The sequence below is a fragment of the Mustela nivalis genome (genome assembly GCF_964662115.1).
Source record: "Mustela nivalis genome assembly, chromosome: 9".
NCBI classification, from domain to species: Eukaryota; Metazoa; Chordata; class Mammalia; order Carnivora; family Mustelidae; genus Mustela; species Mustela nivalis.
The window spans coordinates 32,426,976-32,440,958 of record NC_139028.1 but is presented as its reverse complement, the minus strand read 5'-3'; the positions used below and the strand labels follow the sequence as shown (position 1 = coordinate 32,440,958).

The 13,983-nt window shown below is 44.0% G+C and overlaps 1 protein-coding gene across 4 annotated transcripts in view; it reads right to left on the bottom strand.

Annotated features, from left to right (window-relative positions):
- Window positions 1-8,217, bottom strand: part of APLP2 (amyloid beta precursor like protein 2) — an 81,774-nt gene extending 73,557 nt beyond the window's left edge. For all 4 annotated transcript variants that reach the window (XM_082683373.1, XM_082683374.1, XM_082683375.1 and 1 more), the window contains exon 1: window positions 7,966-8,217. In XM_082683373.1, coding sequence (XP_082539499.1) covers window positions 7,966-8,070 — 105 coding nt within the window. In that variant the 5' untranslated portion in view covers window positions 8,071-8,217. The remainder of the gene's footprint in view (window positions 1-7,965) is intronic.
- Between the last annotated feature and the right edge of the window lie 5,766 nt (window positions 8,218-13,983).

Here is a 13,983-nt window from a genome sequence, read left to right as displayed (position 1 = left end):
AGGCTCTCCTCCGAGCAGAGAGCCAGATGGGGGCTCGATCCCAGGACGCTGGGATCATGACCTGAGCCAACGGCAGAGGCTTTAACCCACTGAGCCACCCAGGCGCCCTGGAAATATCCATAATTAAAGGAAGTAAAATAAAAGAACATCCTATACTCTTATTCACCTCATTTCTCCACGGAGAAACTCTGCTTCAGTCTCCTACTTAGCCTTCAGAAACAAACAATCGAATAGTCTAACACATTCTGACATATTGTTAGTGCCACCACCACTAAATCCCACCTTTTCTTCTTCTCCAGGCTAGGTATCTCCCTTACAGTTCGTTCATGTTTCATGTCAAACTCTTCATATTCTTCACCATTCCAGCCATTCTGTTCTAACAGCAATATTGCTCAAAATGAAGGGCCAAGATCCTAATCAACGGCCTGTGTGAGGCTCCTTCGATTTCTCAATTTTGCCAGCAAACATTTAACTTGCAGATAATTAGGTAAGAATGAATTAGTTCTTTTTCATTCCAGCCAGCCCACCTATTCTTTTTATTTTTTTTTTTAAAGATTTTATTTATTTATTTGACAGAGAGAAATCACAAGTAGATGGAGAGGCAGGCAGAAAGAGAGAGAGAGAGAGAGGGAAGCAGGCTCCCCGCTGAGCAGAGAGCCCGATGTGGAACTCGATCTCAGGACCCCGAGATCATGACCTGTGCCGAAGGCAGCGGCTTAACCCACTGAGCCACCCAGGCGCCCCCAGCCCACCTATTCTATAATCTCCCAAATAGAGAATGCCCTTGCCTGTGCTACCTACCCAACTACCAAAGCACTTTTTTCCAACAGAACGCAACCCACAGCACCATTCCCCTGCAGACATCTGGATTGGCTAGAAGCAGCTGATACAATTCTGTCCAGTGAGATTTGAGGGGTATTGTGCTGGTGGGCTTTGAGAAAGATTTCTTCAATCTTAAGGCTCCGGAGATATACAAGAAGAAACAGTCTCTTTTCTTCCCTGGACATCATATAGGAGTGTGCCTTCTGGAATTCCATCCAATCTGCAACCACAAGAGGTGTTCAGCTGAGAAAGGAGCAGGGGAAAGGCTGCACCGAGCTGCTCAACTAACCAGCCTCCCAGGTGCCCCACTATAAATGCCGACTAACTTTTTTCTGGACCACAATCTTATCCCAGTCATGGTGATTAGTGTTAACCTCATCCTATGGTTTGTCTATCAACCAGGCTAGTGATTATAAATCTGGAGAAGGCAGGCTTTTCTCTTCCAAATAATCCCCATACCCTGATTCTCATTAGACTCCCCCCCCCACCCCCACCCCCGCCATCCACAACACACACACAGGGGCCTTTCAAATTTCCTTTCCTTAAATTTTGCAAAATACAAAGATGAAACAAACTTACTATTTTGAGAGAGAGAGAGAACTAGCACATTATATGAAAAAGCACTAAACTTTTTAAAATCCGAAAGGCAAACTCCCCTGCAATTACATCCTCCAAAGATAACCACTGTTAATAGACTGGTATATACTGATTCGTGATTCATTGTAACTTCTATGAAACTAATTTATTTTAAAGCAAATACTTAGATCAGATTTTGGTAGTGGGGAAGATTAAAAAAGGAAATCTGCAACCACAAGAGAAACATTATGAAACACCCTGACATAGAGGAAAGAAAGAGCAACCAACTAAGAGGACAGATGGATTCATACCCTGGCCTGCTGCAGGGCCTTTTTTAGGCGAGGATAATAATACCTACCTCAGTAGGCTGTTTGTATAGACTTTGAAGATAATGTGCCCAAATAAGCTCTGTTAGGGTTTTTTGCTTGCTGTAGTTTTGTTTTTCTGTACCTGCACAAAAGCATCACCTGGGGAGCATTTTAAACTGAGAATCCCAGATGTATTCAATGATATCCTCTGAGGGTTGGGTCTAGAAATCACAGGCAAGTGCATTTGGTAGAGTAAAAAAGCACTATGCATATTTGTTCTTACTACTGTAGCATTTAGCATCTAAAACAACCTCACAACAGTGATTCAACAAACACTAGTAATAAATAACAAATGAAAAGTCTTATTTAAAAAAAAGATTATAGGGGCTCCTGGGTGGCTCAGTGGGTTAAAGCCTCTGCCTTTGGCTCAGGTCATGATCCCAGGGTCCTGGGATCAAGCCCCACATTGTGTTCCCTGCTCCAAAGAGAGTCTGCTTCTCCTTCTGCCTCTGCCTGCCACTCTGCCTGGCAAATAAATAAATAAAATTTTTTTAAAAAATAAAAATTTAAAAAATTTTTAGAAATTTCATGATGGCCTATGTAAGAAAAATTCCCTTAGCAAAAATAATTAGTTGGGGGCGCCTGGGTGGCTCAGTGGGTTAAGCCTCTGCCTTGGGCTCAAGTCATGGTCTCAGGGTCCTGGGATCGAGCCCCGTCTATCAGGCTCTCTGCTCAGCGAGGAGCCTGGTTCACCCTCTCTCTCTGCCTGCCTTTCTGCCTACTTGAGATTTCTCTCTCTCTGTATCAAATAAATATATCTTAAAAAAATAATAATTAGTTGTAGGTAGGACTACAACTAGTAGTTGTAGGGACTGGAACCTATTTCTATCTGAATGGGGCTATATGGTTCACTTTCCATCTACAGCCACAGATCAAGGTACATGATACCAAATTTAATTAAGCATCAAGGTAATCTTTATCTCACTAAAAAACTCTTGAAAATTGGTTCACAGACAATTTCAAATTCTCTCTCAAATGACAACCTCCCATAGAAGCTACAATTACTGTACAAAGATTTATCTTTACATTTTGTCACACAGAAAACTTGATTTTCTTTCAGTAGTTCATTTTAGGACAATTCAAAATAGTAACTGTTAGGTAGCACCTCCAATATCCAATATACATCAGTTTCATAAAAAATAGGTACTCGATACATCTGCTAAGATATATACCACCAAAATGCTTACAGTGAGATTGCCCTGGAAAATAGGTTTTGAGATTATTTTCATTTTTATCTGTATTTTTTAATTTTTATAATGCATGTGTACCATATATATATATTTCTTTTTTCTGTTATTTTAAAAAGAAAATTCAGAATGGGGTGTCTGGCTGGCTCAGTCAGAACAGCATGCGACACTTGATCACAGGGTTGTCAATTTGAGCACCACAGTGGGGGTAGACATTACTTAAAAATAAAACCTTTAAGAAAAAAAAGTGCAGAAGCCCAAGAATTCAGTAATATTGAATAACATAATTAAAGAATCTTGAAAAGTCTAAGTTTTGATTTTCCCAAAGTCAAAACAATATAAGTTAAAAATCTGATTTTTAGGGGTGCCTAGGTGGCTCAATGGGTTAAGCCACCAAATTTTGGGTCTTGATTTTGGCTCAGGTCATGATCTGCAGGTGGTGAGAGTGAACCCCACAACGGGCTCCCAGCTCAGCAGGCTATCTGTTTCTCCCTCTCCCCTCCATGCCATACCCCTCTAAAATAATAAATAAAGCCTGTTTTTTATATTTGGAAAACATTAATAACCCTTCATATTTTACTGCCAAGACTTCTAAAGCTTTTCAGCTTTAAAATAACTATGTTATGGGCGCCTGGGTTGCTCAGTGGGTTAAAGCCTCTGCCTTCGGCTCAGGTCATGATCTCAGGGTCCTGGGATCGAGTCCCACATCGGGCTCTCTGCTTGGCAGGGAGCCTGCTTCCTCCTCTCTCTCTGCCAGCCTCTCTGCTTACTTGTGATCTCTCTCTGTCAAATAAATAAATAAATCTTTAAAAAAAAAATAACTATGTTGTTGAATGCTTAAAAAAAAACATTAGTGGGTCAACTAACAACTGGAATACAGACAGGAGATTTGATCAAAGTATTGTATCAGTGTTAAATTTCCTTAAATTGATAGTTGTACTAAGGTATGTGTAAGACAATGTCCTTGGTTCTTAGGAAATACACAGTGAAGGGATCAAGGGACGGGATATATATAACTCACTCAAATACTTCAGAAAAAAATACATAATAATAGAATGAAAGATAAAGAAAATGCTGAACAGGAAAAACATTAACAACAGGTAAATCTGGGTATGAGACTCATTTGTATGATTTTTGCTAGCTTTCTAAGCTTGAACTTATTTCTAAATAACATTTTTTAATTGAAAAAAGTAACAAAAAACAGTCGTCAAAGCTGTCCTAAAAAACACTTAAGAGCATGCTGGACCAACTTAAAGCAAGACATTAAATTAGGGGCGCCTGGGTATCTCAGCCTCTGCCTTCAGCTCAGGTCATGATCCCAGGGTCCTGGGATCGAGCCCCACATCCCCACATTGGGCTCTCTCCTCAGCAGGGAGCCTGCTTCCCCCCACTCCCTGCCTGCCTCTCTGCCTAATTGTGATCTCTCTCTGTCAAATAAATAAATAAAATCTTAAAAAAAAAAAAAAAGACATTAACACGGTCCAGAAGAAATAAAGTATGAGCTATATATGTTGTATTTTCAGGTGGCCGCATTAAAGTTAAAAGAAACCGGGACCCCCTGGTGGCTCAGTCAGTTAAGTGTCTGCCTTCCGCTCAATTCATAATCCCAGAGTCCTGGGATGGAGCCCCCAAGCAAGGAGCCTGCTTCTCCTTCTCCCTCAGCCCCTCCCTCCCCCACCTCACACCATTTTCTAATAAATAAAATCTTTTTTTAAAAAATTAAAAGGGGGCGCCTGGGTGGCTCAGTGGGTTGGGCTTCTGCCTTCAGCTCAGGTCATAACCTCAGGGTCCTAGGGTCGAGCCCCGAATCAGGCTCCCTGCTCGGCAGGGAGCTTCCCGCCTCTCTCTATGCCTGCCTCTCTGCCTACTTGTGATCTCTCTGTCAAATAAATAAAATCTTTAAAAGAAAATTTTTAAAGAAACAGGTAAAATTAATTTTAACATATTTTATTTAGCCAAGGTTTTAAAATATCATTTTGATGTAATCAATATAAAAACTTTTATGCGACATTGCTCAATTTCTTTCATTTGAAGTCTTTACAATCTGGTGTGCATGTTACACTTACAGGAAAACGCAATTTAGATGTTAAGTTTGCATAGGAAATACCTGATCTGCGTTTAGACTTCATTAAATGAGTAGATCCACATAACCAAGTTGTTTCAATTTACAGTTAAAAGTTCTCCAATCCCTGAACTTTCAGTTTTAAATGTCAACTTAAATTAAAATTAAATAAAGTGGAAAACTCCTTCCTCAATCATACTAGCCACACTGCAAGGTCAGTAGCCACATGTGGTTACACTGTAAGACGGCTCAGCTTTAGATGACAAAACAAATTCCCTCTATGACAGAAGGACCTGATTACTAAGAATTAGTTTTTCATATTTATCAAAAGATTTAAGAGTATGATAAAATAATGACTGACCATCCTGTCAGAAGCTCTGGCATCTCCCAAGTCATAATTAGACATTCCCTATACCACCCCTCAGAAATACCAAACCAAGTCTTTTTTATCTTCTAAGTCAATTGTCATACTCTGTAGTCGTTTCTGAAAATTGTCTGTCAAATGGCCCCCTTTTAAATGCAGCAGAACGAACCTGAGTTCTGGCTCTCAGAAGCATCAATGTCCATTGTTACAGAGTGCAGAGTTTCAGCACAAATACTGTCTGAGAATCCCAAATGGGAGCATGCACACAACAGAACATACCCTGGATTTAAAAGAAATGACCTCAGTAGAGGTGGGTTTTTCTTTTTAAACAGGTGTAAGAGATTGATTCAGTCAACACCAAGCAACACTAAAAATTCGACAATCAATAATTCTGCACCAAGCAACTTGATCAGGGATTTGGCTAGAATCCCTTTGGCTAATCTCAATAAAGACCTTCCCAAAGACATCCTGATTTAGGCCATTCTCATCTAAATTAAGGTTTAGGCAGTCCTTTGCCTGACAGCAAATAAATGAAATGAAATGCTATACACACAAATAAAATTTTGCCTATTTGACAAAAGGAAAATGATCTGAAAGGTAATTTAGTGTGGTCAAAAATATAGTTCCAAAGGACAGTAATCACAAAACAGCATTTAAAAACCATTTTAGGGAAATGTCTAATTCCTACCTTCTGTGTAATCGGACTCTGCAATTTAACAACGTAGTGGGTAACAACTAAATTCAATCCACAACTAATTCTGATATTGCTAGTTTTTCTTTCTCTGCAGGAATACATACAGGTGTTAATGTTCTGCTTAAACTTGAAAGGAAAATAGTCTTTAAAACCGATGAATCCTTTATTGTGAATCTACTAGTGCCTGAAATTACGAATCCCCCTGGGGAGTGAGGTAAAAGAGTGTGCAAAATGGTTTCTGACACCCTGACCTAGAAGTTCTATGTTCCATACAAAATCCTTTTTTTTCCCCCTTCTTTTCCATCCTGCTGATCTAGCTAGCAACATCCTATCAGGAATCACAGACACAAATCTAACCATTGTGCGGAAACTAAAATAATGGTCATCTAAAAACATGTATATATAAACATTAACTCTACTCAAAATACAACTTCCTTCCCTCCCCCCCTTCCTCCAAAGCATCACAAAGCTTTAAGCAGGATGAATACAAACATTTTAAGCCGTTCCATCGGGAAGGTGTGTTCTTGATTAGATTTATTTGATCCTGGAAATGTCTGGACATTCTGTAGAATACACTATAACTCGGGGTTTTTGCTAGAAACTTCTCGCTCAATGCCTATGTAATCAAATCCAGTCTCACTTGTCTCTGAAATTAGCTAAATCCGCAGAAATCCATTGTAACTTTAAAAATAGTGAAGAGGAAAAAGAAATAACTACACCCGAAACTACGCATTCCAGTCCAACAGTTCAAGCACTATTTCGAGAAGGCAAGTAAAAATAAAGTCCCACGTCTCCCTCAGGAACAGAAAAAGGTTTTCATGGAGCGGCAGGGTCCAGACCGCGCGGTAGAACCCTCCCGACCCCGGCCACTCTGCCCCTTCCAGCGGCCTTAGCTCCAGCGAACCAGCCGCGAATCCAGGCCACTTAACCACCACGAAGCAAAAAGATGTTTAAGGGTCTGTCAGATGCGTAACAGCTACTTAAATTCTAACACCGAAAAAAAGTATGATTAAGCAAGAGTTCCTACACCATATTCATCGGTACGCTTCCTCCTCGCTGGAACCCACAAGAAAAGGGGAGCAACATGAACACCAGAGAGGGGTTTCCCCTTGTTTATTAGACTTAGGCAAATAGCTATATTTAACAATTCCTCCCGAAGGCCTGATGCCAGAGCGGTGGATCTCTTGAGAGGAAGGCACACAGGAAGCAGAAGGCACACCCGCTGCTTGGTGCAGGGCATTCATTCTCCCGGTGCAGCCAGAGCGGCGCTCGCCCCAGCACCTCGGCACTTTCCAAGCGCCAACCCGGGAAGCCTGCATCCCCACAGCCCAGCCCGCGCTGCCAACAAAGGCTGCATCTGCTGCTTCCAGGTGGGAAACCCCGCCGTCGGGGGCGGGGAGCGCGCTGCCCGCCGCAGCCGGGGAGCTCGAGGTCTGCGCGGAGCCGCCCCCGGAGGGAGCCGCGCCGCACAAAGGTCCGGAGCTGAGGACCGCCGCCGGGGCCGCAGGGCGCAGAGGCTCGCAGTATCCCGGGGGAGGGCGGGCTGGGCGTCTGAGCCGCGCAGGGTCCCCAAAGGAGGTGGCGGCGCCGCGGGCGGGATGGGGGCTGGGGCGGCCAAGGCTGCCCGCCGCCCCCCGCAGCCCCGATGCCTTTCATTTGGCCTCTGCGGCGGCGGAGGCAGCTCGACCTCCAGCGCTAAGCACTGCGCCAAGCAGGGGCGGGCGGGGGAGGCGCCGCCAGACCCGCCGCAGCGCCGGACCACCCCTCTCCCCCCTCTCTACGCCGCGCCCCCGGCCCGGCCGGACCCCGCCGCCCGCCAGTCCGTCCGCTCGCAGGCCGCGCTCGCACAGCGGGCGAAGGAGACTGCGCTTCGGCGCTCGCCCGGTCCCCACCTCGATGTAGCCGGCCAGTGCCGCGGCTGGCGCCGTGAGCCCGAGCAGCAGCAGGACCAGGAGCTTGCCGGTGGCCGTGGCGGCCGCGGTCCCGGTGGCCGCCATCCCTCGCCGGGTCGCTCTAGCGCTCGACTCTCAAGCTCACACACGAGGACTCGGAAGCCTTCCCCACCGCAACCCAGAAGCATCTGAAGCCTGTTCGCCGCCGCCCCGGGGGTTTTACACCAACCGGAACTGACTTCACAAGACCACGCCCTCTTTTTTCGGAGCCCAATGCCGGCCCATAGAGCCTCTCCAAGACACCGCCCCTTGTCCAACCCAAGCCCAATCAGGGAACAGAAGAGCTTGCACCTCCCGCCCGCCCCAACCGCGAGCCCCACCAGGCCCCGCCTCCGGCCCCTGACGGCCCCGCCCCCGCCTGGGACCCTGCGTCCGCGTAGCGAGGGGGTGTGCGCAGGGCGCGTTGGGGCCAGCGGCTCCGCGGAGGTTGGGGAATAGCTCTGGCCTCCCGTACGGTAAGAGATTATCTGGCCGCGCTGCGCCGGTGTGTTCGCCTGCAGCCTCCTGATTCGGGGACACGCCCCGCTCCCCTAGCCCTGCGGGGTTTGTTTCAGATTCCTTTGGGTACCGCCCTCTTTGAGGTTCTGAAAATGGTTTTATTAAAAACAGAATTAAAACATTTTGTTGTTGTTCCGAGGCCAGGCAGGTTAACCGAAGGCCATCCCCGAGGCTGGCGACCGGCTAAATGAGGGAGCTTTCCTCCTCTCCTGACCCCTGCGCTAGGCGTGCGAGTGTCAGAGCTCTGCTCGCCCAGAGCCGGGTTTGCCCTTTCCCCGAGACTGTGATGGGCGGTGTTTCCACGCTTTTGACCTCTGTTCCTTAGGCCTTATCCTTACCCTTTCTTCCCAGAAGCTACTAGAGCCAGGGATAGCTGCCTCTGTCTGGAGCCCAATGGGACGAGGACCACGTTGACCATAAAGCCCAGATGCCCTTCCTCCTGTGTTTTAGGGAAAGATCGTTTGTCTTTCTTGCTCAGTTTAAGATCACTGGCAGAAGACCTGCTTCTCCGCTTTCTTGCTCCACGGCATTTCCACTTCAACTGGGAAAACGTTCTGCTGCCCTCATTTCACAACTGGCACTGTCTCGCCACTGCGAGGGCTCTGCTGGCTTTGTTTCCTTTCAATAGCCCTGTGATTTATACAGAGTCCTTGCTAGTCCCTTTAGGTTCAACCAAATAATAGAGAAGAGGGTCCCTACCCTAGGAAACAGAGAGTAAAAAGAAAGAGACAGTGTCCACAGAACAAACAGTGGAGGGGTGAGAAGTACCCTGAATTTTCCAGCCTTATTGCCTGACTGCCCAGTTCTTGGTGGTTAGACAGAGTCTGTCCCTATTGCCCAAAGACAACCCACGCCCTTTCATTTTAGAGCCCTTTGTATGCCTGCAATGCCCTCTGTCCATACTTACCTGTTGAAAACATTGTTATTCTTCCTCCTTCCACTGGATGTAATATCGTCACCTTCTGAATGCTATTTTCCATTAGGCCACTTGCTCCCACGGGGAGCAAGTTATGGCACGGATAAGAACTGAGGTATGGGACCTCCTGCAGTAGAGACCTCCACACATGTTTGTGCAACCACACTGAAACCAATGATGCTGGGTTCTGGGCTCAGTTTTGGAACAGTTGCTATAACAATTTGTGTCCTTCCCACAAAGTTTCTACATGTTGAAGCCCTAACCCCCAGTGTGATGGCAGTAGGAGGTGGGGCCTGTGGGAGGTAATTAGGGTTAGATGGGGTCCTGAGGGTGGGGCCCTCATGATGGGATAAATGCCCTTAGAAGAAGGGGCCAGAGAGACACCCATGTAATACCGCAGTAGGAGGAGAGGAGAGAGCCCTCCATCGGGAACCAAATCAGTAGGCACCATGATCTTAGACTTCCCAGCCTCCCAAAAAGAAACATCTGTTATTTCAGCCACCTGGTGACTCCCTTTTCTTCTCTGCCATGTGTGGATATTACAAACCTGTCTCACTTCACCAATTTATGTGACTCAGTGAAAAGTGAATGTACAAGAGGGACAAGCAAGAAGAGACACACCTAAAAGGTGAGAGCAGTGTGAAGCAACATGTTACCAAGAGCAAGTTTCTGTGAAAGTATGTATGGAAACAGTATCAAGTGACTATGCAAGTTCCAGTTCTGTGGAACAGGCTCAGGGAGTCAGTTAGTCCTTCTGGGGTATGTTTCCTTGCCCACAAAAGGATCCCTAAAATTATTTGAATTTAAATGTTGAGAGAAAAGCAAATGAGATTACCTGAATTCAGAACAGCGGGCTTGCTCTTCTTCACGCTCTTGGGACTGTCTATTCAAGACTGAGTTCTCATAGCATGGGATGGGACCAGGAAATAAAGAGAAATGATTTAGGGCGTTTCAATCCAAAATTAAGTCCTGGAAGAAGTTTGTTTACATTTTCTGGTCACCAAAGGATCATTAAAAAGAGTGTATTGCCCCAAAGTCAATGGTTTTGACTTTAAAATGCTACCCTCTTTTTATTAGGTGCATACCTAGTCCTATCATTCTTAAGCAATAATTTTCCATCCTAACCCTGCTCATGTCAGTGACAAGTTGTTTGAGGAGTGCTATGTTTTCATTTTATTACCCTTAGTGCGCAAAAGGAAAAGTCTCTAAAACCACCTCCTCTTGTGTCTCTCTTCTTAAGAATCAGACATTCTTGGGAGTGCCTGGCTAGCTCAGTTGGTGGAGCTTGTGACTCTGAATCTTGGTGTTTTAAGTTCAAGCCCCACACTGGGTGTAGAGATGAAGTAAAATGTTTAAAAAAAAAAAAAAGATGTTTGCTTAAAGAAGTATCTTCCATGTACCCTTAAGATGTGTGCATTTCACTGATGGGAAAAAAAGTAAAGTTCACGTCCCTTTGTGTATATACTTCCATGAGTAGTGTGACTGCATTCATCTGACACTTATTTATCCCACACCTGTTCAGGGTGAGGTAAGCCAGGCTAGAACAGTTGCTCCCAAATCAGGATGCTTTCCAAATCATCTAAGAAGATTTATAAAAAGGCAAAGTCCTAAGCTCCTACTTCAGAAATTCTGAATCACTAAGCCTAAGTGACATAAGGAAATCGGTCTTTTTTTTTTTCTTAAAGTTTTCCAGGGAATTGTAATCCACTAGTACTTTTGAGAGCTTGACTCTTGAATATCACTGGAACTAGTAAAAAAAAAAAATTTTTTTTTAATTATGTGTAGTAGCTAATTTAAAATTGCCAATGTTTTCCAAATAAAACATTAAATTAAGATACACTACGCATTACCTATAAACACTAACTCAAAAAGATATATGCATCCCTAAGTTTATTGCAGCATTATTTATAATAGCCAAAATGTGGAAGCAGCCCAAAAGTCCATCTATAGATGAAGGAATGAAGTTATGGTATATATGCATGCACACACACATATACACACGTAGTGGAATTTTAGCCATAAAAGGTGAAATCTTGCCATTTGCAACAACATGGGTGGATCTATGCTAAGTGACGTAAGTCAGAGAAAGACAAATATTTTAGGATTTCCCTCATATGCAGAATTTAAGAAACAAAACAAAGAAAAAAGAGACAATAAGGGGCGCCTGGGTGGCTCAGTGGTTAAGCCGCTGCCTTCTGCTCAGGTCATGATCTCAGGGTCCTGGGATCGAGTCCCGCATCGGGCTCTCTGCTCGGCAGGGAGCCTGCTTCCTCCTCTCTCTCTCTGCCTGCCTCTCTACCTACTTGTGATTTCTCTCTGTCAAATAAATAAATAAAATCTTTAAAAAAATAAATAAAAAAAATAAAAAAATAAATAAAAAAAAAAGAGACAATAAAAAAAACAGACTCTTAAATATAGAGAATAAACTGATGGTTACCAGAGAAGAGATGGGTAGCGCGATGGGTGAAAGAAGTGAAGGGGATTAAGAGAACCCCTGTGGGCGCCTGGGTGGTTCAGTTGGTGAAGTGTCAGCCTTCTACTCAGGTTGTGATCCCAGGGTCCTGGTATGGAGCCCTACATCAGGATCCCTGCTCAGTGGGAAATCTGCTTCTCACTCTCCCTATGCCTCTCCCCCCAGCTTGTGCTCTCACTCTCTCACTCAAACAAATAAGTAAAATCTTGGGTCGCCTGGGTGGCTCAGTTGGTTAAGCAACTGCCTTTGGCTCAGGTCATGACCATGAATCCCAGGATCAAGCCCAACATCCAGCTTTCTACTTGGCAGGGAGTTTGCTTCTCCCTCAGCCCTCTCCCCTCTCATGCTCTCTCTCTCATTCTCTCTCTCTCTCAAATAAATTTTTTTTTAATCTTAAAAAAAAAAAAAACACTAAAATGGGGCGCCTGGTTGGCTCAGTCGGTAAAGCATGTGACTCTTGATCTTGGGGTTGTGAGTTCTAGCCCCAGATACAACCCTATATCATCACCACTGTTTCATTAAGAAAAAAAACTTCTTTAAAAAGATTATTTATTGGGCGCCTGGGTGGCTCAGTGGGTTAAGCCGCTGCCTTCGGCTCAGGTCATGATCTCAGGGTCCTGGGATCGAGTCCCGCATCGGGCTCTCTGCTCAGCAGGGAGCCTGCTTCCTCCTCCTCTCTCTCTCTCTCTCTCTGCCTGCCTCTCTGCCTACTTGTGATCTCTCTCTGTCAAATAAATAAATAAAATTGAAGATTAGTTGACCATAGAGTTGAGGGTCTATTTCTGGGCTCTCTATTCTGTTCCATTGATCTATGTGTCTGTTTTTGTGCCAGTACCATGCTGTCTTGATGATGACAGCTTTTTTTTTTTTTTTTTTTTTTTTTTGTAATAGAGCTTGAAGAATTGTGATGCCACCAACTTTGGCTTTCTTTTTCAATATCCCTTTGGCTATTCGAGGTCTTTTCTGGTTCCATATAAATTTTAGAATTATTTGTTCCATTTCTTTGAAAAAGATGGATGGTACTTTGATAGGAATTGCATTAAATGTGTAGATTCCTTTAGGTAGCATAGACATTTTCACAATATTTATTCTTCCAATCCAGGAGCATGGAACATTTTTCCATTTCTTTGTGTCTTCCTCAATTTCTTTCATGAGTACTTTATAGTTTTCTGAGTATAGATTCTGTGTCTCTTTGGTTAGGTTTATTCCTAGGTATCTTATGGTTTTGGGTGCAATTGTAAATGGTATTGACTCCTTAATTTCTCTTTCTTCTGTCTTGTTGTTGGTGTAGAGAAATGCAACTAATTTCTGTGCATTGATTTTATATCCTGACACTTTACTGAATTCCTGTACAAGTTCTAGCAGTTTTGGAGTGGAGTCTTTTGGGTTTTCCACATATAGTATCATATCATCTGCGAAGAGTAATAATTTGACTTCTTCGTTGCCGATTTGGATGCCTTTAATTTCCTTTTGTTGTCTGATTGCTGAGGCTAGGACTTCTAGTACTATGTTGAATAGCAGTGGTGATAATGGACATCCCTGCCATGTTCCTGACCTTAGTGGAAAAGCTTTCAGTTTTTCTCCATTGAGAATGATATTTGCGGTGGGTTTTTCATAGATGGCTTTGATGATATTGAGGTATGTGCCCTCTATCTTCGACAAAGCAGGAAAGAATGTCCAATGGAAAAAAGACAGCCTCTTCAATAAATGGTGTTGGGAAAATTAGACAGCCACATGCAGAAAAATGAAATTGGACAATTTCCTTACACCACACACGAAAATAGACTCAAAATGGATGAAGGACCTCAATGTGCGAAAGGAATCCATCAAAATCCTTGAGGAGAACACAGGCAGCAACCTCTTCGACCTCAGCCGCAGCAACATCTTCCTAGGAACATTGCCAAAGGCAAGGGAAGCAAGGGCAAAAATGAACTATTGGGATTTCATCAAGATCAAAAGCTTTTGCACAGCAAAGGAAACAGTTAACAAAATCAAAAGACAACTGACAGAACGGGAGAAGATATTTGCAAACGACATATCAGATAAAGGACTAGTGTCCAAAATCTATAAA